This window comes from Myotis yumanensis, unplaced genomic scaffold, assembly GCF_028538775.1.
Source record: "Myotis yumanensis isolate MYYU_CA2020_CCGP unplaced genomic scaffold, mMyoYum1.0.hap1 SCAF_7, whole genome shotgun sequence".
Lineage (NCBI taxonomy): Eukaryota > Metazoa > Chordata > Mammalia > Chiroptera > Vespertilionidae > Myotis > Myotis yumanensis.
This window is the reverse complement of record NW_027223758.1, coordinates 38,641,815-38,667,878: the sequence shown is the minus strand read 5'-3', so window position 1 is coordinate 38,667,878 and position 26,064 is coordinate 38,641,815. Positions and strand designations below refer to the sequence as shown.

At 55.4% G+C, this 26,064-nt stretch overlaps 2 protein-coding genes across 2 annotated transcripts in view; both read right to left on the bottom strand.

Moving 5' to 3' along the window:
• The window catches only part of LOC139013878 (V-set and transmembrane domain-containing protein 2-like protein), a 43,708-nt gene extending 19,174 nt beyond the window's left edge, over window positions 1-24,534 (bottom strand). Inside the window, exon 1 of the mRNA XM_070420299.1 lies at window positions 24,170-24,534. Coding sequence (XP_070276400.1) covers window positions 24,170-24,290 — 121 coding nt within the window. The 5' untranslated portion in view covers window positions 24,291-24,534. The remainder of the gene's footprint in view (window positions 1-24,169) is intronic.
• Window positions 3,018-11,395, bottom strand: LOC139013879 (V-set and transmembrane domain-containing protein 2-like protein). The gene is made up of 3 exons (XM_070420300.1): window positions 11,328-11,395; window positions 4,823-4,992; window positions 3,018-3,225 (listed from the first exon to the last, which is right to left on the bottom strand). Exons 1-3 carry the CDS (start codon window positions 11,389-11,391, stop codon window positions 3,031-3,033), a joined length of 429 nt encoding a protein of 142 aa, XP_070276401.1. The 5' UTR covers window positions 11,392-11,395; the 3' UTR covers window positions 3,018-3,030.
• Window positions 24,535-26,064: the final 1,530 nt, after the last annotated feature.

The window sequence follows — 26,064 nt, the reverse complement described above, 5'->3', positions numbered from 1 at the left end:
CCTGCAGAAAAGCTGGGCCTCTTTCACTGCTCCACCCCGCCCCCACCCCCGTGCGCTGGGAATAGGGATCTGTAATTTACAGATTCATGTTGTTTCCATTCTAGTAACCACAGTCATCCGCACGGCCATATCCATAGGACTTTACCGTTTCCAGTGTTTGCATACAGGTGTCGGACATCAGTGAGGGGGAAAGGGAGGCGCAGGGAGGTGGCAGAGCTGGAGCCAGGACTCAGCTCCCGGGACTTCAGTGCTGGCCCCAGTGTGTCCTCACAATCCCCCCCCACCCCCCCACCCCCGCTCAGCACAGACCCTCTGCACCCTCCGAGGGTTACCATGCCCCCCCACACAGGTCCCTGAGCCCATCAAGCCCCTGGAAGCTAACTGTACTCCCTCCTTCAGAACCCCAATGCTACCCAGCCAGTAGGCTGCATTGTTTGGCTCCCATGATCTTTCCAAAAATCAAATTAGGTCCCAATAGTTAAAAATCAGGAGATATTGCCCTGGCCGGTTAGACTCTGTGGTTAGCATGTTGGCCTATAGCAGAGGGGACCAAAGGGTCTTGGGTTCAATTCCCAGTCAAGGGCACATACCTGGGTTTCAGGTTCAATCCTTAGCCTCAGTTGGGGCACCTGCAGGAGGCAACCAATTAATGTCTCTCTCACATCAATGTTTCTCTCTCTCTCTCTGCCCCACCCCCACCCCCGGCCTTCCTCCCTTCCACTCTCTCTGAAAATCAATGGAAAAAATATCCTCAGGTGAGGATTAACAACAACAAATAAATAAATAAATATCGGGAGCTATTCCACTAAAATTGGGATTTTTAGAAGACATGGAACTGTTGGGCCAGAACAGTGCCTGGGTTCTGCTGGACCTGAAGGAGTGAAGCCCTGCACGAGTCCTTCACATCACCTGTACACATACTGAGGCTATGTATGTATGTGTAATAGTCATTTGATAATTTTTTTAAAGAATAGTTTATTGATTTTTAGAGAGATAGGAAGGGAGAGGGAGAGAGAGAGAGCAACATCAATGTGAGAGAGTAACATCGATTAGCTGCCTCCTGCAGCAGCCCCCGACTGGGACCAACCCCCAAAACCTTGGCATGTGCCCTGATGAGAAATCGAACCAGCAACCTTTCGGTGCACAGGATGATGCCCAACCAACTAAGCCACACCGGCCAGGCACTGTGCTAGGCTCTGGAACTGTAACAGTGAATCAAGCAGGCACAGTTCAGCCCTACTGTCTGTAGGGGAGTCACAGGATGGATCATTACAAACGGAAATGCAGCCAGCGGGGGAAGTAAGATGCCCTCTGAGTCACAGGGACAAGGAAGGTTTCCTGACTTCAGCGCTAAAGGAAGAGAGAGGAACACACAGGGGCTGGCCTGTGAGAAGGCAGAAAGGCAGCAGGGTTGGGAGGGGCAGGGGAGCGGGTCAAGCAAGATGAGACAGCCCAGAGGGTGAGCAGGGAGCCCAGAGCCTTGAAGGCGGCAGGAAAAGTCTGAGCTTCTCCTAGACTGCAGGAAACAAGGAGGGGCATCTGCTGATGGTGCCGCCAACTAAACGCCCGTGTACTTAAGAGCAGTCACGTGTGTGATGCTGTCTGCAGGAGAAGCAGTCTGTGAGACCCCAACCAGACCCCGAGGGCCCCAGCTGGTGCAGGAAATCAGGGGCCAAGGTGGGGGGAGAGTGGCTGCACAATCAGTCTGAGCGCGTTTATTTTATTATCTAATTAGCATCTTCGCATTCTCCTCACGCGGGGCCAGCAGCCTCTAATTCCAATCCTCTAAAATCAATTAGATTATTCTCTCCTTTGCCTGAGATGCTCCTTAAACCCCAAACAAAATCATAGGAGAGAGAGTTGCGATAAGCGGGGTGTATAAATATACGGAGATCTCCACCTGCCTGGACTTACCAGGTGGTGTTTGAGCAAGAAACGGGGCATCACATATGGATGTGCCCCTGGCAGAGAGGGTGAGGGTGAGGGGCCGGGCGTGGAGAGGGGGGGACCAGCATCCACCCTAAACTGGAAATGGCTCAAATTTCTAGACCCCAACTCTGAAAGGCCCTGCGGCAAACAGCACAAACGATGCTTTAATGGCCCTCTCCTCCCCTCTCGTCTGTCTGCCCACCTTTTGTCTGAGGAGCTGTGGGCGCCTCCTCCCAGGCCTCCTGCCTCCACTCTGCCACCCCATCCCTGCCAGTGCCTGCTCGACACTGTGACTTCTGCTGTGGCTCCTCGGAGCGTCTATGTCTAGTCACCTTTGGGGTCCTGAGCTCCCCAAGTCCTTGAAAAGTTGTGGAAGAAGCAGCAGAAGAACAAACTTGGAGGCCACTCCCCACGCGTACACACCCATACCCCTGAGCACCTGCATTTTCTGAGTGTGTTGGTGTGGGCTCTGGCTTCCTGCCAGGATGACCTCCTGCCCCACGCGCAATCCCAGCTGGTCTCATGGCCACATGCATCCGCAGGCCGTCCCTTCTGCTCAGTCCCTTTCGCCTCCTTTCTCAATTCTGCCTGCCTCTCCCAGGCCCCTCTTTGGGTGCCCCGCCACCACAAAAACTGTCACTCTCTCCAGCATAGCCTACAGACAAAGAACTGGAGTCAGCTCAGTCACACCATGCCCTCTAGCAAGTCTCTAGGCCTCAGTTGCCCCACCTGTAAAATGGGTGAGTGCTGGCCCTTCCCTATGGAGGTGGAGCAATGATAAAATGAGTCAATGCATAAAAGGCCTAGCCAGTCCTCAAATCCTTCGGCACAGCTCCCCCACCCCCTCACCCCAGGAGCCAGAGCACCAAGTGACCGTGAGAGGCTGCGGCTGTCAGTCGTGATGGGCCGAAAAAAGCCAGCTCAGTCTCATTAGGCCCTGTTGGTTCCCCAAATAAAAAATGCTGCTGAGACAGACACGAAGCATCAGGGACGCACACAGCCTTGGTTCCCGACAGGAGAGAATGCATCTTCTCTCCCCCTGTCATTTTTTGTGCCTGTCATTCAATGAACTTGAAAAATCTCCAGCTTTTAAAAAACAGATCAGAGCCATTTCCCCTCCCCCTTGTTTTTCTTCTCCTCCATCCTCTTGCCCAAGCTCCCTGCGGTACTGGACCAAAAAATTTTTTTTAAATTACAGCTGTGTCCTCCATTAGAGCCCTTGCGAGAAGTCATTACAGAACTCACACTTATTTTGGTGGCGTCCTTCCCTGCGTCTTCCTGCTGAGATGCTTTTAGCTGTTGGGAGCAGGAGGGGCGGAGAAAGCAGAGAAGCCATTAGCACCACTGGGTGGGGGTTCGGACAACAGCTAAGATTCTAGCAGCGGGTGAACTCTGGGGACCTTGGGATCCAGAGCTGGGGGTCCCTCAGCTCTGTGTCCACTCAGGAAGAGGAAGTGAGTCCGGGTAAAACCGACTGTATCTGGGGATAAATGGGGTGGGTAGGTGTGAAGGCAGAAACGTGAGTCTGCGTGGTGTGCCTGTCTGTACACCTGTGCCTGTATCTGTGCAGGGGTTGTATTTTCAGGTGTGTCACACACATGAGAGAGTGTCTGCAGCAGATACTGTCGGAGCCCTGCCCGCAAGCTGTTTCCTGCAAGCTGGCCCGGAGGGACCCTGCAAGCTGGCCCGGAGGGACTCAGCTGCAAAGACCAGCACCGGCCTCAGGGCCCTCTCTGAGCACCGGAGTCCTCTGAGCCTGTGTGGCAGGGAGTCGACACTCCCAGGAGCAGGACAGAGTTTAACAGGCGTTTGTGACTATGTGAGAAGATCTCTCCTGAACCTGCGAGAATGTGTGACCACCCCCATGTGTGCACAGGGAGGTGTGTGAATGTATGTGTTCAGATGGGAGTGCGAGGGCAGAGAGGGTGTGTTTGCATATTATTTGCATATACACAAGTGTGAGAATAAAAGAGTTTCAGCTTTGGTTCCCCCAGATGCAGCCCCAAGACAAAGACTTCAGTGCAAGTAGCTTATTAGGAGGTGATCCCAGGAAACAACAGTAGGGGAGTGAGTGAGGGGGACAAGAAAGGGAGGAGGTCAGTAATGGGTGCATCATCAAGCCAGCACCCACTCCCACTGGGCACCTCAGGAGAGAGCACAGACCTCTTCATCTCTCCCAGCTGAGGGGCGAGGGCACTGGGGGACTATCCTCCAACTCCTGTGGCTCTGGCGGAGTGCTCCTCCAGCCGACCTCGCTGACAGCAGGCTCTGTTGTCCACAGAAAACCCTCAGATAGAATCACGGGGCTGGCAGTTGGCAGCGGGGCTCGTGGCAGGGGGTGGTATATGCCCGGGTGTGTGGGCAGGGACATCCACAGCATCTGGTCCCGTGGCGGGCACATATGAACGTGTCGGTGCATGGAGGCCAATGCATGCACGGAGGCCGGCCGCAGGGGTGTGCTGCACGTGTGTGGAAGGGGACATGCATGGTGCTGCGAACTCGGCAACAGTGTCTGCGTGTTCGCAGGGGCCTTTCCAACACAGCTGTCCTTTAGCTCGGAGCAGTGGGGGGAGGTGAGTCAGGAGATCACCTGGAACTAGCTTCTGTCCCTCTGCCTCGGTTTCCCCACCTGTACACGGAAGTGTAGCTGCCTGTGGCTGCACTCTGTGCTCTATGGAGGGCTCTCTGGTGGTGCCCATCCCAAGTGCTCAGCCCGGCTCTGCCTCCTGCCGGACACCAAGCCTCCAATTCAGAACGGGCGGGGGGAGGGGGGGGGCGGGGAGGGGTGAGGTAGGGGGGGAGGGAGAGAGGTGGGTGCTGCAGAGGACAGACCCCTCAGAAGAGATGAGGGTCAGAGACACCCCACCCGGGGCCGGGTTCTGGGCGGCAGTACCTGATTCGAGGCCCACGCTTGCTTGTCGGTCCAGTCCCTGTGGCTCCGCACGTACCACCACTGGATCTCCAGCGAGTAGGAGGGGGAGCCGCTGCCGCGGAAGGAGCAGGCCATCTCCACGTCCTCGCCCATCCTCGCCGTCATGTCGTGGGGCGTCTCTGTGAACAGGGCTGTGCAGAGAAACGGGGGAGGAGTAGCCGGGGCTCAAGAAACCGGGCCACGGGCACACCTGGGAGCCGCCAGGCCTGCGGGTGGGGCCCCTGGAGAAGTCAGCGAAGGGTGTGCAGCAGCAGCTGGCCAGACGGGGGAGGAAGGAGTTGGCCCAGAGCCCCGAATGCCCCACTGGAGCCCGGCTTCTGTCCCAGAGCCCGTGGCACCACCAGAGACTCACGCAGGGAGCAAAGGGTCAGAGGAGGCGGGGTTGCAAGGTGTGAGCAAGGAGGCCAGGAGGCCAGGAAGGAAGCTGCCCGTCTCATCAATTCTTCCAGATTTCTCCAGGTGCCTGCACCCCAGGCCCCTCCCGGGTTATTCCCAACCCCAATGCTCCCCACCAGGGCCCCATCTTGCCACTACAGCCCTTGAGGCCCCACCCAGCAGGGCAGAAACACAAGTGGAAGGAAGGACTGTGGGGCCAGAGGGGGTCTGTTTTATTCTGAGCGCAAGGCCTGGGCGGGCACAGAGGAGACATGTGACCCAGCCTGAGGCCATGGGGAGGCTTCCTAGAGGAGGTGTTGCCCAGGCAGTCCTGAGTCAGGAGTGGGCACGGGGTGGCTTTTGGTCAGAAGATGGAGAGAGAGTCTGGCTCCAAGAACTCATGGGGCCACATGAGTTGGCTGTGGGTGTGGGCTCTGGTCCCAGATTCTCTCTGTTCCCTCCTAGGAACTGCCTAGGTGGGGTGGGGTGGGGAAGGGCCCCTCAGGATCCATTGGCTCCAACCTTAGTGGTGAAGGGGGCAGTATGTCTTCAGGACAAGTGGGGAAACCGAGGCTCTGGGCATTGGATGGCATATCTGAGTCTCCCTGTTTACCGGTGGCAACATGAAGGCCTGTTCCAGGCACCGCCCCAAGGACCCACCACCGGGGGACCCTTCACTCAGGGAGAAGCTGTGTATTTGAGAAGGCACCGCGAGTGCAGGATTGGGAGCCAGGAACGGAGAACTGAGCCTGTTTTTGCCAAAGACTTGCTGTGTGACTTTGGGAGAATCTTTCCTCTCTGAACCTCAGTTTGCTCCTCTGTACAATGGGGATTAGAATTCATGGTTGGAGAACCCCACCAGCTCAGACAATCTGAGGGATGGGTCACTGCTACTGGGGGAAGGGAAGCTTGAGGGAGGAGGAGGTGGCATGTCAGCTGGGCCCTGAAGGACGGGAGGCAGAGGCCAGAAGAAAGGGAGTGTTGTGAGCCAAGGCAATAAGAAGGGAAAGCCAGAGAGCCTTAAAAAAAATGCACAACATTCATGAGCATCTTAGCACCAGGCAGATACTGTCTCTAATCCACTTACTCCCATTCGACAGATGAGGAAAACCAGGCTCAGAAAGATGACAGGACTTGCCCAAGATTCACAGAACTGGGTTTTGAACCTGCATCTGACCAGCAGTTGTGACCAAGACCCAGAGGTCCATCAGCCTCAGAATCTGGTCCGAATTATCAGGTGAAATTCACCCACCAGGCTCCACACTTCGGCATCTGCTTCCTCACTCTGACAAGGGCAGCCAGTTCCTCCCACCTCCCCCGAAAGTGGCAGCACTCACTGGCGAGAGGTTCTTGCTCCCTCTCCTAACTCTGCCAGTGAAAACATCCTGTTGGCACCAGAAACTGGTAGGTGACCCGCCCTGATTCTATGATGATGATGCAATAACAAACTCTAAAAAATACAGAGTCCTTGGTTTGTGGCAGGCACTGAGCCAAACCCTTTACACCAGTGGTTCTCAACCTTCCTAATGCCGCGACCCTTTAATACAGTTCCTCATGTTGTGGTGACCCCCAATTTCATTGTTACAAATTGAACATAATTAAAGCATAGTGATTAATCACAAAAACAATATGTAATTATATATGTGTTTTCCGATGGTCTTAGGCGACCCCTGTGAAAAGGTCGTTTGACCCCCAAAGGGGTCGCGACCCACAGGTTGAGAACCTCTGCTTTACACTCATTTCTCATGTTCCCACCGTCATGCTAAGGAGCAGGTGTGATCATTATGATGCCCATTTCCAGGTGGGAAGACTGAGGCTCAGAGAGGTTAAGAGTGAGTAGGTAGTTACATTTGCACCCAGTTCTAGAGGGCTCTAGAGCGGAAGCTGATAATTTCTAGAACTTGCTCCTGCAGCTCGTCTTCCCGATCCCCCACCCCCACCTCCTCCCTCCAGCCACCCAGACCCCCAATCTCCACATTAGCATCCCCGCTGAGTTTAGGACATAAAATCCATGTCTCCTCTTTGACTTCCTCCTGTCCCTGAGCCCTCCTCCCTGCCAGGTAACTCCTCACAGCCAGTCCCTGGGGAGGCGGGTGTAATTATAGATTTTTGAGGACACAATTGTGTTCTCCAGCCCCAGGGCCCGAGCAGGGTTGGGCTTGCTGGGAAGACAATTAAAACCACTGTCTGCAAATTAGGGTTCTGTAGGAAAAGGAGGAGGCTTGATTGTATGCAACATCTTCCTTTTTGCTTTTAATTGGGGGAGGGGAGTGTTTAATACCCCCAGACCCGTTATCAGGGCATCACCTGCAGGAAAGCGCTTGTGGCCCTAGTGCAGCCCCTCAGTTTGGCTTCTGGAAAGGCAGGGGTGACCTGGAAGAGCTTACCCGCCCTTCAAGAGCAGGGGCCTGACCTTCTTCCGAACCTTCCAGACCCTGGAATACCTAGGGCTTTGCCTTCAGGTCTGGGTTCAAATCCTGTTTCCTCTACCCACTAGCTGTGTGACCGGACAAGCCTGTCTACCTCCCTGAGCCTCAGATTCTTTATCTCATAAAGTAGAGAATGAGGGGACGCAGGGGAGGATTACACAAGGCAACATATGCCTCACGCACATAGTAGGTGCTCAAGAAACAGCACTGCTTTCTCTCACCTTCTAGCTCAAAATTCTCTCCCAAGAAAGATTTTAAAGATGCTTCTTAGATGTAGCCTCATTAGATTATGCAGTGGACACAACATCTGTATTTCATTCACACCCGGCCTCACGACTTATCATCATCAGTCTTGTATCTCCTCTGCTTCCTCATTTCTCCCCCAAGCAACCAGTAGGCCCCAAAAAGGGGTTTGTCCGACAAAGGCAGTCCCAGCCCAGGCCCCAGCTCCCTCTGTCTCTGAGTTCAGATTCCCCATCCCAGACCCTCTGGTTCAGCCTCAAGTCTCCTTTCCCTCTGCACAGTCTTCCCTGCTGCTCCATTCTTCAAAGCTCTGGTTTGAGGCTGCTTCCTCCAGGAAGCCTGCAGGAATTAGACCCCAGCCCACCCATCAATCTCTGCCAGAGTGAGAGCAGGGGGACTGGTGGTGGGGGCAGCACCTGGGCAGGGGAACCCAGGCGGAGCTGGAGCATGAGAGAAGCAAAGGAAGAGAGCGAGAGAACGGGCCCTTGGTTACCTCTCTGACCAGGCCCTCCTTGGTGTCCCCTGCGTCTCCGAGTCCTCCCCTCCCTGCCCCACTAGAATGCATTAGAGGAAGATACTGAGTGTCTGTGTCTCCCCCAGCCTGAGAGCTTCCCCAGGACAGGGCCCCTGCATTGTCCAGCATGGATCAGGCATGTAGGGGGTGCTATTAGGCATTTGTTGAATAAGTAAAGAAATAGCCCGGCTGCATGGCTCAGTGGTTGAGCATCGACCTATGAACCAGGAAGTCATGGTTCGATTCCTGGTCAGGGCACATGCCCGGGTTGTAGGCTCAATCCCGGAGGCAGCCGATCAATGATTCTCTCTCATCATTGATGTATCTATCTCTCCCTCTCCCTTTCTCTCTGAAATAAGTAATAAAAAATATATTTTTAAAAGAAAGAAAGTGAGAAAGGTCAGACAGAAGCCCAGAGAACTTAAGTTAGAGACTGTAAGTGAAAGAAAACAAAAAAGATAGACATCATTCATTCATACAGTCGTTCATTCATGCAACATTTATTGGGCACCTACTATTTGCCAGGCTATTTTTCTGGGAGACTGCACTCCGAAGAGGAGGGATGGGGACACACACACGGGCACAGGCAACCTGATCAGGCCCCAGCAGGACAGCCCCTCCTCAGCCTCCCTCCTTGTGGCCCTCACGACCATTGGTGCCCAAGCTGGCTTGGCCCACATGAGCCCAGCCGAGGGGGTGCCCAGCCAAACTGATAGGCAAGCTGGCAGCTCCCCAGAGGGCCCATAAAGTTGTCATGTGAAGTGCAACCAAGAATGAAATGGGAATGAACAAATGCCGGCCGTGCAGAAAGGGCCGTGGCTGCTTTGCTGGCAGCTCCCCACCCTGTCCAACCTTGAGGTCCATGGACCAGCCCCATCAACCCTGTGGGTCATCCTTTGAGCAGAGGCCCACAAGCCAGACAGTTGATGTGCCTCATCCCACAAAACCCTCGCAGCAACCTGCCCAGCAGGGGTCACTGTCCCTTTACTCCAGGAGGAGAAACGGAGGCTCAGAGAACCGGGGGGGCCAGCGTGGCCAGTCCCCTGTCCCCGTGCCGGCGGAAGGAGACCCGCCTCTGTGCCAGACACGGTACACGGGACCCACTTCATCCTCCCAAAGACCTTAGGAGGTGGCTCTATTTTTAAAAACGTGTTTTATTTATTTTTTAAGAGAAAGAAAGGGAGAGGGAGGGAGAGAGAGACATCAATGTGAGAGGGAAACAGCGATCCATTGCCTCCTTCCCGCACCCCAAACAGGATTCGAAATGAACCCCGGGTGTGTGGCCTGACCGGGAATGGAGCCGGCGGCCTTTTCAGAGCACGCACGAGACGACACTCAACCAACTGAGCCGCACCAGCCAGGGCCCGTGGTTCCATTTATTGTCAGCCCCACTTCACAGGAGGACCAAGGCCCAGCGAGGATGTGTTGGTGCCTGACGTCACACAGCACGAAGGAACAGAGCCAGATTTCAACCCCAAGGTGGACCACAAAGTTTCCCAGCCAAAACCTGAGTCCTCTCTAAGCTCCTGCTCCGCTTCAGCAGTAAAAAGTGTGGCTCTGTGGGGGCCATTTCCAGAGAGCCTGCCTGCTCTGTGCCCAGCGCAGCTGGGTGCTGGGGCTGGAAGCGTGTGTGGCCACCTTAACTCCCGGTGGGAGGCAGGGCAGGGGGAAAGGGTTACAGAGGGAGTGTTCAATGACACCCAGCTCACTGTGAACCTCACTGCACCCCTGAAATCAGGAGATGGAAATGCCCATTAGAGAAGGACCTAGATAAGCAGATGGAAAACCCCCAAAGACTGGGAAGGCGGGCCTCAGCCAGAGCCCTCCTCTCCTCCCCAGGGATGGGAGCAGAGTGACTGCCCTGGGATGGGCCAGGGGAGGCACTGAGCCTTCTCTTTGTTCCCTCCTGGGCCTGGCAGGCTGCCTGCAGCAAGAGGAATCGGGGTTGTGAGTCGATGAAAGGTTGTTTCATCTTGGAGTGGACAAATTTCCTCTTCTCCAGAAGTGGAGAGGGAGGTATCTTGTACAAAAGCTTACAGAATCACAGTGCTGAGTGGAGACACGCTGGTCTCTGCATGCAGCAGAAGCTCGTGGAATGACCCCCCACTGGGCCAGGCTCCATGCTGCTGGGCTTCCAAAAGGCTCAGACCAGGCCCTGCCCCTCCAGGAGCCCACAGTCCACAGGGGACTTACGCCAGGGACTGTTGTGTGGACAATAAATGTACAGTTGTCCAGGGTGTGCACTAGTCACATAGCTGTGCAAAGTGCAGTGCTAGGAGGGGCCAAGGCCAGCCGACGTGTGCCTGGACAGTCAGGGAAGGCTTCTCGGAGGAGGGGGCATGCTTGAACTTGAGTGGGGTCTGAACAATCAGGGGGAGCTCAGAACAAGAAAGGACATACCAGAGAGAGGGCTTCCTAAGTTCAACCTTTTGGGGACCCCCCTCCTCACGGTCTCTGCAGAATTCCTGTACCACCTGCACTGTCATTTACCTGATGTTTATTTTCAAAGCCTCTTTCCCTTTTTACTTGAAAAAATTCAGCTTAAAAGGAGACTTTTATTACTGCCATAAACAGAAAATCAGCATCATCTGCCATAAATAGAGGGTAAGTGTAAAAATAAACACGATGAAAACCAAACAGCGTTTGTAAATTCTAGCCAGGAAAGGTTGTTTATCGGAGGCTACAAGCCTCCATCTCCATTTCTCTCATTAACAAGGGAGACAGGCGAGAATGAGGTGTCAAATTCAAAGCAGCACCGAGCAGAGACGTTCTTCTCGAGGAGAAGGGGTTTGGATGCAGGTCCTGCTGAAGGCGGACACCAGCGGGCAGCCCCCCCCCCCGCCCCTTACCCTCCATCACCGGCTCTGGCTCCCTCGGCCACTGGGAAGCCTTCCCAGCCACTCACCTACCACAGTCCTACCGAGTCTTCCGTCTGGCTGATTCCCCACACGGTTCCCCGCACCTTGCATGTGGCGAGGACTGACACCTACGTTAGGAGCAGGAGGTCCGAATGAGCGCTCACAGGACAAGGAACAAAGAAACGAATGGAGGACGCCCTGTGGCACTTCCCGAGGCACTGACTTCCCTCCCCCGAACGGGGAGAGAACATTATTTCCGTCTTAAAACAAACATGAATATATTACGGAGCACAACACAGAATTTATGAATTTTAAATGAAATAGGAGACATCAAAGAAACGCTGGCCCTGGTGGGAGCTGTTTACTCTTCTAAGTGGGGCGCGACCTCCCCCCCCCCCCCCCCCCCCCCCCGCCACACACACACACACATCGGAGGCCTCCTGACCCACACAGTCGGAGGTCTTGTTCATTTCTGCAGCCTGGGGGGTCCTCAGACCCGCTCTGTGCACAGGAGTGTGGATGTGTGGGCTTAAGGGGGAAGGGGCCCTGGAGGAAAAAGAGGGAACGGGGTGGGTGGAGCCCAGGATTTACAGGTGAGGATGCAAGCTGCAGCTCACCCTGACTCGCTGTGTGGCTTTGTGTGCGCTGCTCTGCTTCTCTGAGCTTTGGGTCCCACGTGTGTCATGGCTTAAAGCAGCGGTTCTCAACCTGTGGGTCGCGACCCCTTTGGCGGTCGAACGACCCTTTCACAGGGGTCGCCTAAGACCATCCTGCATATCAGATATTTACATGACGATTCATCACAGTAGCAACATTACAGTTATGAAGTAGCAACGAAAATAATTTTATGGTTGGGTCACAACATGAGGAACTGTATTTAAAGGGCCAGAAGGTTGAGAGCCACTGGAAAGGCTTGAGGATTAAATGAACTAATACACGTGAAGAGCCTGTTTCAGGGTTTGGGACACAGTGGAGCCTCAGTACCTGGTGGTACGACTCCCTGCTGAGATCTAGACACACACACACACACACACACACACACACACACACACAGGCACATTCACGCAGGTGGGGCCCCTGCTCAGTTTAATAACCATTAAAATAACTAACATTTTTGAGCACCTACTATGCACTAAGTACCTGGTGATGGTGTGTCTCAATTTCCTCATCTGTAAATGGGGATAATAATAGCTCCCTCGAAGGGGTGTTGTAAGGATTAAATGTGTTAAGATTTATGAAGTGGACTGCCTGGCACAGAGTGTATGCTATGGAATTGTTTCTTAATTAGTTTCAATTGAAGTGAAATACACATAACATAAAATTAACCATTTTAAAATAACGAATCAGTGGCATTTAGTGCATTCATAGTGTTGTGTAACCATCCCCTCCATCCTGTCCCAAAACATTTCACCACCATCACCCCCCCCCCCCCCCCCACCCTCCCGTCCCCGTTAAGCGGTCACTCCCTAATCCCTGGCAACCACCAGCCTGCCTCCTGTCTCTACGGAGTTGCCTGGGCTGGATAGTTCACATAAATGGAATCATAAAGTCTATGGTCTTTTGGGATTGGCTTTTTCCACTTAGCATAATGTTTTTGAGGTTCATCCACATTGTGGCACATATCATATTCCATTCCTTTTTATAGAATTGTTTCTTGAACAAAATAAAATCTCTCACTGAATCCCCCCCAAAAAACCTGGGAAGTAGCCACTGTCCTCATTCTCCTTACCGATGGGGAAACTGAGACACAGAGAGGGTGGGGACTTGCCAGGGTCCCCTGCCAGGCAGCCCTGACACAGCCAGGAGGGCCAGGCCGGCACCTGGGGCTGGGTGCCTCCCAAGGCCACGGGCACATACGGAGGGAGACGGCAGTGGAACTGCAAATCCAGGAAGATCTGAGGAGTGAAAATATCCTGGCACTTGCAGGAGTGTGGGAGTTGAGCAGGTTTCCCCCGCGGAATTCCCGCCTCCGCTTCCCACACGCCTGAGCTACAGGGAGGAAAAGGGTTTGGGAGGGAGAGAGGCAAGTGTGGGAATGTGCAGGGATCCGGGGGTGGGGGAAGGCACACAGGCATCTCCCCTCATCCTCACTGGCACATCCTGCCAAGTCGGTGGGTTGAGCCCATTGCACCGATGGCTAGTGAGGCTCAGAGAGGTTGAGTGGGGGCCGGGATTGGAGCCCATGAGCGTCTGACCCCAAAGCCCAGGCATGTACTCGTCCAGGCTGCCTGCCAGAGGCAGAGAGGGGGTGAACAGAGGAAGCGAAGGAGGATGCAGCAGCCACAGGGATAAGCAGGTGTCCCAGAACCCCAGAAAGGAGCACCCCCCGATCCACTGAGGAGAAAGGAAAGTGAGAGGTGTGGGGAGGCACCCTGGGTGAAGCCACGGGGGGGCAGAGCAGAAGGGGAGAGGCAGGGATGAGGGCACCAGAAAGCCAGGTGCAGAGACCAAGAGAAGGGGAGAACTGAGGCAGATCCCAGGGATGCTCCCGGAAGGCACCGGCAGAGAGCAGAGTGCCCATGCTGCCCTTCCCTGCCGACCTGGCCTGGGTGGAGCCCAGCACCCCCTTCCCAGCCCCTCCCCCTCCTGCCCAGGTGTGCTTGGGAAACCTCAAGGTTGCAGCAGTAAATATGTGGGCTCAGGCTGAGCCAGATTTGAGCCCCAACTACACTTTCTCGTGGTGGGCCAATCTCTGAGCCTCAGTTTCCTCATCTGTAAAATGGGTGCTGTGGGGACTCAACAGGCTCACACAAACCTGTGTCTGTCACAACAGTGGGCTCCGTGGGGCATTATCATGGTGGTGATGACCAGGCTGCTATTTATGCTGCCTCTCCCTGGGAGGTCTTACTCCAGCTTCCCTGTCCCCAAAGCTCCCACCTCCCTTTCCTCACCTAGAAGACTAGCCTGGCCTTTTCAAATGCAAGGACTATTCTAGAACTAGCTGAAGGGTTCTGCCCCTCCCCGAGGCCTTTGCACTTACTGTTTCCTCTGCCTGGGAAGGGATTTAACAGCAGCAGCGAAGCAGGGTGGGGCTTGGGCACCCAGCACCGAGCTGGAGTTCGGGGACCGCTCCTGCGTCTCTAGGGGCATAAAGAGACCAGCTGGTGCGTCTCAGAGCCCCTGCTCCCTCTGCCTCCTGTCAGCTGACAGCCAGCCTGCCCTCCCCCTCCCTTGCCTCTGCCTGCCTGGGACCATTAGTGCTGCTTCGTTTTGAGCGCTATTTCCACTGCCATGCGCTCTGGCCGCCGGCCTCCATTAGAGACCCTTTCTCTGGCCGATGACAGCCAGCAAACAGCTCCCCTGTGAGCTGGCCGTAATTGCTGCCGCCTCCGAGGCTGGAAATAATTTTTTTAAAACCTCACAAAGCAAAACAGACACTCTGTCCCCTGCTCTTGCCTTCCCTGCCCTCAGCGGGGAACCAAGCCTGAGGGTTCTAAGAAAGGGGGGTCAATCAAGACCCCCAACTCCAAGAGACACCCTTAATATGCCAGGCTGGGAGAAAACAAAGTTTGGGCTTTGCCCCCTTGCTCCGAACGAGGTGTGGGGCCCCTGGCCCGCTGCAAATCTCTAGGCCTCAGTTTCCCCTCTGCAAGATGGGTACGTTGATGGACGCCTGGGGTGCCTCAAGGGGTGGTGAGGATGAGGCTCTGACAGGAGGTCATGGGCCTCTCTGAGGAGCTACATGAAGCATGAAGGAGAGAGTTAGAAGGCAGGAGAGGTCGGAAAAGAGGCTGCCAGGGGAGGAAATGCTCGGGAAAGGGCCATGAGGAGGAAGGAGCTGGGTGTGCTCAAGCCCTAGGCAGAACACCAGCGTACTCATACACCCAGGCACGCACGCTACACACCCACGTTCCCATCATCCCCTGGACACTGCGGCCAGCCCAGCATCCTGAGCCCACAAACTCAGCCCCTTCCGCAGCTCCTCCTCCGTCAGCCGCTCCGGCCTCCAAGTCCCTTGCCACTCCCCACTTGCACGGCCATACCCACCCAAACACCAGCCACACCTTTTCCCTCCCCACTTAGGAATCTTCTGAGGCTTCCCCTGCCCTGGAGATCAAGACCAAGCACTGTGGTCTGCTTTGCCAGATACACACGATTCTCCAAATGAGGCCCCTGCCAGACCCAGGCAGTCAGGCCAGGCTCTCAGCCCTGGAGGTCCCTGGACACTGGCTGAGAAAGAGACCACCTCCCTCAGGAAGTCTTCCCTAACTGCACCAGGACACAGCAACCACTCTCACTGGAAACCTGCAGAGACCTCCTTTGGGGTGACTCACCTTCCCTTGCATTTTCTGGGCTCTCATCTCTGGTTTTCTGTCCTCCATAGTCTCTCCCCTATACCCACCCCCTGAAGACACTCATTAACCAAGGGCTTGCTGGGGAAAGTGAATGAGGTTTCATTCCAGGGGCTGCCCCCGGTCACGCGAGAGGACTGTGGGGGAGGGGAAGGTTCCAGGTCCACGCCTGGCCCTGCTGCACACTTGCCCTGTGTCTTGGGGCCAGCCCTGGCTCCTCTCTGGGCCTCAGTTTCCCCCCCTGGTGAAATGAAGGCTGCTTCTCCTGAGGACCACGGGTGGGCTTTGGCACCTCCACAAACCCTCGGCAAACAATGTGGTATTTTTTTCTGAGGAAAAGATCCAGTTTTCATCAGATTGTCAAGAGGGTTGTGTTCTCCAAAATAGTTCGGAACCACTAGTCCACACGAGTTCCGGTGTCCCTTGTAGCTTCATCATTTGGTCGTTCATTCTTCTATTCCCTTCATTCATTCAACTGACATTTCTTGAGTGCCTTGTCCGTGTGGAAGTCATTATGATATACAGAATATATGTGTGTATAATCCGAGAGGTCATCTGAAGAGAGGTGTGTGTGTGTGTGTGCACGTGTGCGTGCGTGTGTGTGTGTGTGTGTGTGTGTGCGCGCGCAGAGAGGCAGAGAAAGGGAGGACAGAGGTGAGAAGAGGGAGGGAAATGGATACAGCAGACACCGAGAAAGGAACAAAGAAAGATGGAGAGAGACTGAAAGACAAAGATAGAGAGCAAAAGAGGAAGAGAGAGAGAGAGAGAGAGAAAGAGAGAGACCCAGATAAAGATAGAGACAAACCATGGGAGAGAGATCCAGAGAACGAGGGACAGCAGAGCATTTGCCACAGATGGGCACTGTCAGCCCCCCTAATTGATAGCTCTGAGTGAGGCCCCCTCTCCCAGCTCCAGATGCTCCCAGAGCCTCTATGCTCTGTCCCAAGGGTAACAGCTTTCGGGGGGGGGGGGGGGGCGGGGGGGGCAGGGCAGAGAGGCTGGCATTGAAGCAAAGGCTACTGGGCATAGGAAACCAGCCTGGCCAGGACGCTAAAGGACCACCCAGGGTCCTTCCCACCCAAACACACTCACTCCACACATTCGCTCAGACAGAAACGCCAGCCCCTCCTAGAATACCAGGCAGGTGCACCCAGGGTCACATGCACCCCCCCGGGTCCCACCGCTCCCCACCCACTGTGCCGGACTTAGACCTAGGAGCCCAGACTCTCAGACCCTTGCTCTTTCAGGCAGGCCCAGGCCTTCCCAGCATGTTGGATTGTGAACCCTGAGAGGACCCCCATGAAGCCAGAGCGCGCTCCGGAACAAAGCACCTGCCCTCACACCCACCTGCTTGGCAGCCAGGAGCGGACAGATGAGCGGCCGAGAGCTATAGCTCTGCAGTCCCACAAGCTGGGCTCAAGCCTGGCTTTGCCATTCAACATCTGTGTGCCCTCAGGCAAGTGGCATCACCCCCGGAAGCCTCAGTGCCCTCCTCTGTAGAATGGGAGTGCCCTCCTCCTAGGGCCGATGGGGATTACATGAGAGGGGGGACGGGAAGGGGTAGGCACAGAGCATGCTGGATGAGTGCTGGCTGGTACTTCAGTTCACAGACCCCCGAGGAACACTGAAAGCTGAACACCAAGTGCCGGATGGAATTCCGCCACCGGCCCCATCCTCACCTGCTGATTGGAGGACAAAGGACAAGGCTTGGAAGAATTCTAGGTACTCTGAGCTTGGGCGAACTCAGCACGGTTCAGGTGGGGAAACTGAGGCCCAGGGAGGGGCAAGGACCTGCCAGCCACCCAGAAGGTAGAGCAGGGGAGGGTGGATAAAAACCCAGGGCCCATTCCCCTGCCTCAACTCTAGCACTTTACCTCGGAGCTGAAGTGACGTCACAAAAGAGTCACTGTCCCCACGCCTGAAGACAGGGGACAGCAAGGGCCCCACCCCTGCCACCTCCCTTGTGTGAGGCCAGGCATCCTCCACCCACGTGGGCCTTCTCCCAGCACCATCACTGAGTTGCTGTGTGGCAGACAGAGCCCTATTAAGCTCTCACTGTGTTCCGGCTTCTGCCCACTTCACCAGTTTTGGCTCCTTTGGGAAATAAAGCAGGAATCCCCCCTGTAACATCTCCAACTAATAACTACTGGTGGGGTCCAGCATGCATGCGCTCTGTGATGAGCAGCTCACTACTGAATACCCTCACTGCCCGGGGGCGAGTGCCCTTCTCCAGGTTGAGCTTCATCTCTGCTACTTAGCACAATTTATGCGTATATTTTTACAGGTTTAGTTGAGGAAGAAACGTATCTGTCTTCTTCACTGGTATGTCTCCAGTGGCTTACCGAGCCTGGTACATGGCAGGCGCTCAGTCAGTATTTGTTGAGTGAATGAGTGAATGAATGAATGATTAAACTTCCAATTCATGGCAGCAGCCCCTGGTCGACCAGTGGTTCCCAGTATGAGAAGGAGGGAGCATGAGGTGGGAGGGGTGGCCTGTGGGCCAGCACATCCGCAGTCCTGTCATTCCCACACGTGACGTGCCTGTGTACCACCCCTTATGACCTTAATGTTTTCCTATAAACTAACCCACTATTTTTTAACATCCCCGTTACTGCCATTCTAAGCAATCATATCCGTGAAATCACAGCTTTGATGTGCTGCTTATACTTTTCTAATCTACATTAAAATAGATGCATAACTATTACAACAGAAGAGGTGTGTCTGGATTCTGCCTAAAATCGTCTCTCCGGTAGGGCCCCGTCTCACCGAGGGTCCCTGGGGGACCTGAAGAAGGGTTTCAACTCGGGCTCGCAGAGAGCTGGATTTCTCCCCTGGTGAGACCGCCACCCTTTTGCGGATGGGAGAGTCTCATCAGGGTCTGGGCGCGGAGGACACACCCTGAAACCCCCTTCCCCGCCAGGCTGTAGCATCTCGTGCACCCCAGGGGGCAGGGCCTGGCTCTGCCAACCACAAGGTGAAACCAGCCTTACCCACCCCAGGGTGTCCTTGCCATGAGCAGTAGGATGAGGAAGGGTTCCAATCTTGTGATTCTTCTACGAAAAAACCTGGATTCCTTATGAAATTAAAATGACGTGTATTAACTTGGAATGAGCAAAAGTTTAGGAATTCTGACCTCCGACCTCTGCCTTGTGCTTCTTGCCATCTGTTCACTCCCCTGCCACCTCCCTGTGCTGGGCATTGTAGTGGGTGCCAGGACACGAGGGACTCTTGACTTGTCCCTGCCTTGGAGCCCCCAGTCATTACAATGCGGGGGCAGGAGGGTGAGAGGGCCCAGATTCTGGCCCAGATTCAATTCCCTTTGAGGCTCACCCTTGCCATAATCCCATCAATAACTGCTTTGGTCCCTAAAGTTCAAAGTCATGGCCAAGCACCTGGAGGTGGGCTTGCTTCATGCCACCACCTTGCCCCTCTTTCCAACACCCACCCTCCTGTGGGCACTTACGCTCCCTCCCCCCCCCCCCCCGCCCCCATTTGATTTTCTCAGCCTCCAGGGCAGCTATAAGGTCACTGAGGCAGGGTTTGGGTCTAGGTTTGCCGCTGCTGCTCCCCTCCCACACCCAGTGCAGAATGGGGTCACCACGGTCCCTGGTCCTTCCACCTCTCCCTCCTTCTCTCTGGGGGCCTCAACAGCACAGTGAGCACGTACTCTGGAGCCACATTCCTGGGTTCAGATCCAGGTTCCTACACTTGCTACGTGCATGACCTCGGGCAAGCCTTTCAACCTCCCCTCCAGGGAAAGCTCCCCCCCCCCCTCTTAGGTTTCTTCTGAGGATCAAATGAGATGAGGCCATTTAAGGCCCTCCCATGACACTCAAACATTTGCTTCCATGTATTTCTCTCCCTATTTGTACAGACTTGGATAAGGTGATTCCAAAAGTCAAATACCTCCCAGGAAATTTCGGGGAAATGCTCTCTTGCCCATGGCCTCGGTCTTCCCCTCTGTGAAAGGGGTTGAGGAAGATGGTTCAAGGGGCCTTGCTGACTGGGTCTGAGCCTTGGTGATTCATTCCAAGTGCTCCATCTCCTGCCCTGGCAGCTGGTGGGTTGGAAGGGATCACTCTCAACCCTGACCTTGTCCCTTTGTGGGAGATTTCCCCAACACCCCTGCTGTCACCATGGTGATGAGCTGAATTCCCCATCCTGCTGGCCGCCCGTAGTTCCCCTTGCTTGGGGAAAGGCTGCAGGAGCCGCTGATAGGCAAGGTGTCAAAGCCAATTGGTGTGAAGGACTTGGGGAAAACCACTTGTGAGGGCCAATTCCCACAGGACGCCAGGAAACCCTCAGCCCAAGGCAGAGTGTTTACGGGCGTAATTGATAGAATAATCACTAACACCCAAGACAACGGCGGACACATTTTTAACATCATAACCTTCGGAAGACAGTATTCAATTTTCTCCATCTCCCAGCCACCAAACTAGCCAGCTTATTGACGGCGAGATACCAACAGTTCTCGAGGAACACGAGAAAGCCAGTCATTTTTCAGTACACAGGCTGTTTGCCAAATGGCCCAATGGCTTCCACCCCTCCCCCAGCGCCCCACTACTCCCTCCTGGCAACAGAGAGAACCTCAGGACAGTGAATCACTCAGTGGACAAAGTGCCCGGCCAAGTCAGGATCTTTGTCTGCATTGGGGTGCATTAATAATTGAAGGTGCTGGCCTAGGTGTGTGTGTGTGTGTGTGTGTGTGTGTGTGTGTGTGTGCGTGTGGCAGGGCAGGGTGGAAGGATGGATGTTTGTTGCAGTATAAGGCTCCCTGGGGCTCCTCTCAGGGTCCACATACCTACTCCAGCCTGGACCTCTCCCTCTCTTGCAAAACCAGACCGAACCAGCAGCTCCTGGCACCCGGCAATTTCCTGCCCCTATGTGTGAATACTTAAGGCAATGGCTCCCAAACTCCAGGCTGCAGGAGAATCATCTGGGAAGTTTATTAAAATGCAGGTTCCAGGGTTCCATAAACGATCATTTTGGCCAATGGGTCTGGGGAAACCCTGGATCTGCATTTAATAAACTCTCTTTATTCCAAGGCAGGGGGTCTGCAAAGATCCGCACAAAGACCCCCTTCCGGGCCCCTCCCTTGGGCAAGTTCTGGAAGGTTACTGGAGGAGTCCAGCCCAGCTGACTCTAACTTGCCCGTGGCCTCAGCAAGATCCTGCCATCTTTCTGAGCAGCTGGTTCCTCTTGGTGGAGCCCACTGCCTTACGAGTCCTCTAGGGAGCTGGAAGCGGGTATGCTTGGTAGGAACTGTGCTGGGGATCAAGTCTTGTCACATGACCTGCCAAGCCCACCTCACGGCTGTCCTGAAGCAGGCAGGCCCAGAACTGCCAGGCACACCTTTATTCTAGGCACAGCCCTCCAGCTCCCTGTACAGACTCAGCGACCTTGGGCAAGTCATTGGTCCTCTCTGAACCTCAAGATCCTCTTATGCCCAACACCAGCCTTCCGTGAATAATGTCAGCATCAGTGAGTTAACACTGGCAGGATGTGGCAGCACCTAGCATACAGTAGGGGTTTCATAAATGTTAGTTCCCTTTCCTCCCACTCCTACTGTGCTCATGGCAGTGATCTAACCCTCTTTGATAAGGAAAAATCAAGATAGCTGCTATTTACTGAGCAGACACTGACGGTACCACCCCAGCCTCCAAAGTCCTGATGCTTCCCTAAAAGGCATAACCATTCATTCCCCAATTCATTCTTCATGCCTTTAAAAAGCTCTCTGTGAAGTGGGCTGAAGGGAGGTAACAAGGCGATGGGAAGCAGACAGATGTCCTTGAGGACCCATCTGACCACAGGCTCTCCCTCTGACAAGCCCTCGGTCGGGCAGGCAGAAGGCGTTAGCTGGGCTGCCGGGCTCGGCTCAGATTGAGCTGGAGAGGTAAGCAGCCAGCAAGCAGTCGGAGTCAGTGGGCCTCTCCCCAGGAGCCCCTGCTTGCGGCCTCCACCCCCACACCAGACATGGAGACACCTTCCTAACCCGGCCACATTTCCTGAATCAGCTCCGGACATGCGGAGCCCAGGAATAATGAAACGATCAGGCTCCAATCTGCTAAACAGCAATTTCTGGGCTTTTTCAGCACACACAGCTTTTATCAAATTGGTATTCTCCTCCTGAACACAAATGGCTTATTAGACATGACCCACTTATTCACCGCGTCTCACTATCATTAATAACAGTTTCTTTTTGTGATTAAGTGAGTGGCTCCAAACCCTTCCTATGGCGGCGGGCGCTTGGCCCCGCAGAGGGGCAGCCGTGTGGGCTCCTCGTCAGCCACTCCTTGGTGACTTTGAACCTTGCGATGCTGGGGAAAGGCAGTCTGGCCCCTGCAGAGTTGCCTGGCTTCCTCGTTTCTTGAGGGACAAAAGAAGCCCCGAAGGGGTGACTCACTTGCCCAGAGCCACATCGGCAGTGGGTGAGAAAAGTCCGCTGCCATCTAGCCCCCGCAGCCCCCCTCCTCTGGGCCACGTAGCTGACCTTTCCAGGGTTTAGAGGGACATTACAGCTGGTGGACAGAGCTGTGCCCCTAAGCACACCTGGCACCAGTGGTCAGGTGGAAAGTGCCACACAAAGGACAAATCCCGCTTCCCTACAGAGGACCGCCTCCTGAACTCAGGAGTGAGAGTGGCACCCAGATCCTTGGGGTCTGGTGCTCCAGGGACAGGTGACCATAACCCTCAGAGCCCCGGTCCTCCTATCTCTCGGGACTGCAAACTCAGGAAAGCCCTTCCTTGGAAAACCCTCCCAGAGGAAGTTTCAACCTTGCCAAGGAAATGAGCGGAGCAAGGAGGGGAGCGGAAGGAGGAATTCCCAGGTTCCCTTGAATGGGAGGGAATCTGACAGGGAGATGGATGTCCTGGAAAAAGCGCTGTCTTTTCCGGCAGACCCTGGGGCCGGTCCCAGCTCAGCCACTCATTCACTGTGTGACCTTGGGCAGGTCCCATCTCCTCTCTGAGCCTTGGCTTCTCCATCTGTAATTGAGGATTAGAATAACCGTTCTCCTATTTACCGCTGCTCCAAACAGATCGGTAGAAATTAGATGAGGGATGTGAAGGGTGCACAAATGACACACACAGCAGTCACTGTCAAACGTGCTAAGGCAGAGAGGGTGCAGGGAGTCAGAGCTGTCAAAAAGAGAGACCCCCAGAAGAGCTTGGGAAGCCCCCGCACCCTCTGGAGAATCCCACTCATCCGTCACACCCCAGTCCAGCCAAAGCGTCTCTCATCACCTATCCCCACCCCCACGTCCCCACCCCTGTCCCAGAGCTTACTCTTTCCCATAAGAATAAATCACCCAGTTCGCTGCCTTTTGTGCAAACCTCCCCCCAGCCCTGTGCATACAGTGCCCAGCACTGGTGTTGCAGCTTCCCCCGCCAGATTGGGGGCCTCTGCAGGGAAGGAGTGGATGGAGGAAGGGTCTCCATTTTACCTGCACCCTGGTCTCCCCCCCCCCCCCACACACACATACAACAGCCTGGCTCACAGGGGACAGGGGCCCCCACAGCTGCTGCCTTAGATGATCTAACTCTGCTGCCAACTTGGATTCCTCTGGGGCTAGAAAGAGCTCTGACACTTAGGTAACTAGTGCTGGGAATGCTTGCTCCCAGCTCCCACGGCTGGAGTTGAGATTTCCCACATTTCAGTCCACCGAGGCAGAGGATAATGGTGAGTCGTGGTACCCTATAGAGGGATGGCAGGGGTTTCCTGCCCACCCCCAGAGGCAGACAAAAACACCTGGTATCCTTTTTCCTCTTCTATGCCTTTGGCTGGAAGCAGCGATCCCAACTATTCCAGTGTCTTCGAGGGGCTCCCACCAAGCCTCCGTCCCTGGGATGCACCCACTCCACAGGGGCAGATGCAGCCCAGGCTCCAGTGCTCTAGAGGCAGAGTCTCACCCGCCCCGCCCCCCCCCCCCCCCATTTCCCAGGGCATAAGGGACAAGTGCAGAGAGGGAGGGGACAAGGGCAGCTGTGGGGTTAAACCCACAAAGGGGAAAGGCAGATGGGCAGGGAGAGGTGGGTGAGCAAAGTGTGTTCACAAGTGTGTATGTGTATTTGCCAGTATGTCTGCGGGCGGGCAGGCAAGAGTTGGGCAGAGTGTGTGAGCCCGAATGCCAGCTGGCAGGGTGTGAGCCCAACAGCACAGTGTCTGATGGGTGTGTGTGTGTGTGTAGTGGGCATAAGTGTGAGTGCTTATGAGTGAGGAGGGGAACTGAGAAGGTGTCTGGAGATGTGTGAGGGTAGGTGTTGTGAGTGTGAGAAAGCAGTGAGTGTGGCTCTTAGCGTACCCGTGGCTGTGAATCGTGGAGATCGTGGAGGTGTGTGTATCAGCGAGAGTGGGTGTGTGTTTGGGGGGCGGGGGGAGAGGAAGGGGCTCTCCGCAAGAGCCGGATCCCGGGTGCGCACGGGGTGGCCAGAGTGCGGGGTGGGGGTAGGGGTGGGGGCAGGTCCGTGGACCCGGCAGAGGGCGCCTCGGGACTCCCGCCACGGGGAGTGCGGGTTCGAGCCTGGGGAGCGCCAAGTTGGAGCGCGCAGCCAGGGTGGGATTTGGTGGGGGAAGTCCGCGGGGGCGGCGACGAACTCACCGTGGCCGGAGACGTGGTTGTCCCAGGGCGCGTGGCCGGCGGGCCGCGTGGCGCCGCCGAGTTGCAGGAAAAGTGCCAGGTAGTGGAGGGCGCCCAGCGCCACCGCAAGCGGGGCTCCCATGGTGCGCGCTCGGGCCAGGGGCGCCGCCGCCTCACATCGGGGCTCAGGAGACCGCAGACCCTGCGCCCGCCGTCCCCTGCCGGATGCGGCCTGGCTGCCCGGCTGCAACCTCTGCCCCTTGCCCGCTGAACCCGGCCCGACCCGGCTCCAGCCCTCGCCGGGCTCCGGCCCAGCCCCAGCTGCTGGTAGCGAGCGCACGCCCAACCGGCCGCCTCAGACTGCGGGACTCTTCCCTTCCGCGGAAGGCCACTGTGCGCGGCTTGCCGCCGCACCCCCTCCTTCCCACTCCTCCCTCCCGCCCCGAGGAGGCGGTGGCGGAGGGATCTGCCGCTTGATTTATCATCAAAGTTTTGCCCAGGCTGGAATTTTTAAAGCGGTACCCTCAACTTCCCCGCCGGAGAGCACAGGTAGGGGGCGGGATGGGGTGGAGGAAGCCACCCCAGGGACCTGGTTCCCTCAAAACATAAAACCACTGGCTTCAGAAGCAGAAATACTACCCAGCGGGATAAGAAAGGAAACCAATCCACCTGCCGCCAGACCCAGCGCGCAGAGAGGGACTCTTCAACTTTGCTAGCAGGACGGTGCTGGGTCAGGGGGGCAGGTCGGGGTGGAGGTGACAATGAGGAGGGTAGAAATCAGGGCTAGTGCCCAAGAGACCTGGTTATAGTCCTGCCGCAGCCTTTGGAATCCTGTGTCATCATGTCCAGGAGTCCACCCCTGTCTGAATCTCTTGGTCTTCATCTGAGACATGGAAATAATAGCTACCTCCAGAGGTCGTGGTGAGGATTTATGAAAACGTGTGTCTAAAGCACTTAGCATAATGCCACCGTCATGGTAGGAGCTCAATAGTTATTATTGTTGTTGTTCCCCTCCCTGGGACTCAGTTTTCGTGTCTGTATAATGGGAGTGAGGTAGGCTAGCTGCTGGGGCTCCTTCTAACAGAGTTGCTGGACTCAGTGCAGTGGATTGGATCACTCCCTTCTGGACTCCAGGGCTCCCTTCCTAGGACAACTGGCCTCATGGAATATTAGGGCGGGGGGAGGGGATAGCTAGCGAAGCCACTCTCATTAACAAGAGCAGGAATCCAACTAGATCCTCTGATCCCTTCCCTGACCGGTTTACTGGGGCTGTTGGGAGAGACTTTCAGTACAGACACAAGGGTGGACTGATGGCCCCATCTAAAAGATGAGGAAGCACATTAAATTAGAGAAGTGTCTTCTCCGAGGTCCCACAGTAATTCTGGGGCGAGGTCGCTGACGCCCAGGTAGGTCCCTCCTTCTCTCATCCTTTGTCCTTTTCCAGGCGGCTCTGCTGAGGTTTCAGCACCACGGAGAGGACAGCGCCAACCCGGCAACCAGCCTCTTTAGGCCTCACGGACTGGACTGCGCCTCGGCTGGCTCTTAGACGCGAGAATTCAGCACCGTGGACAGAGCTATCGATTTCCCCACCAGCCCTCGCGGAGTTCAGCACCGCAGATGCCCCGCTTTCCCTTCCAGATCACTGGCGTATCCTGTGGATAGCATTGTGGACAGCGCCCCAAGTTTGAGAATGGGGTTAGAGCCCTAGGGACAGCCCCCCTCCACCTCTCTGTCTTTACTCTGTCCTCTCACTCTCCCTTCTAATATTATGGCGGGCAGCACGCCGGATGGGGCCTGTGGCCGCCAGCAAATATCCAGTTCATTCAAAACTAGCCAGCCTCCTGAAGTGTCGTGCACTTACAAGTAATGTTTCAACACAACTGACAGCCCCCACAGGACCAGCGGCGCAGCGCTGT

Coding starts and splice junctions, on each gene's coding strand:
- LOC139013879 (XM_070420300.1), bottom strand. CDS start 11,391: ATGCAAGGTGCGGGGAACCGTGTGGGGAATCAGCCAGACGGAAGACTC. Junction 4,993..11,327: donor ACTCGGTAGGACTGTGGTAG/GTGAGTGGCTGG, acceptor TTCTCTGCACAG/CCCTGTTCACAGAGACGCCC. Junction 3,226..4,822: donor AAGCGTGGGCCTCGAATCAG/GTACTGCCGCCC, acceptor TGCTCCCAACAG/CTAAAAGCATCTCAGCAGGA.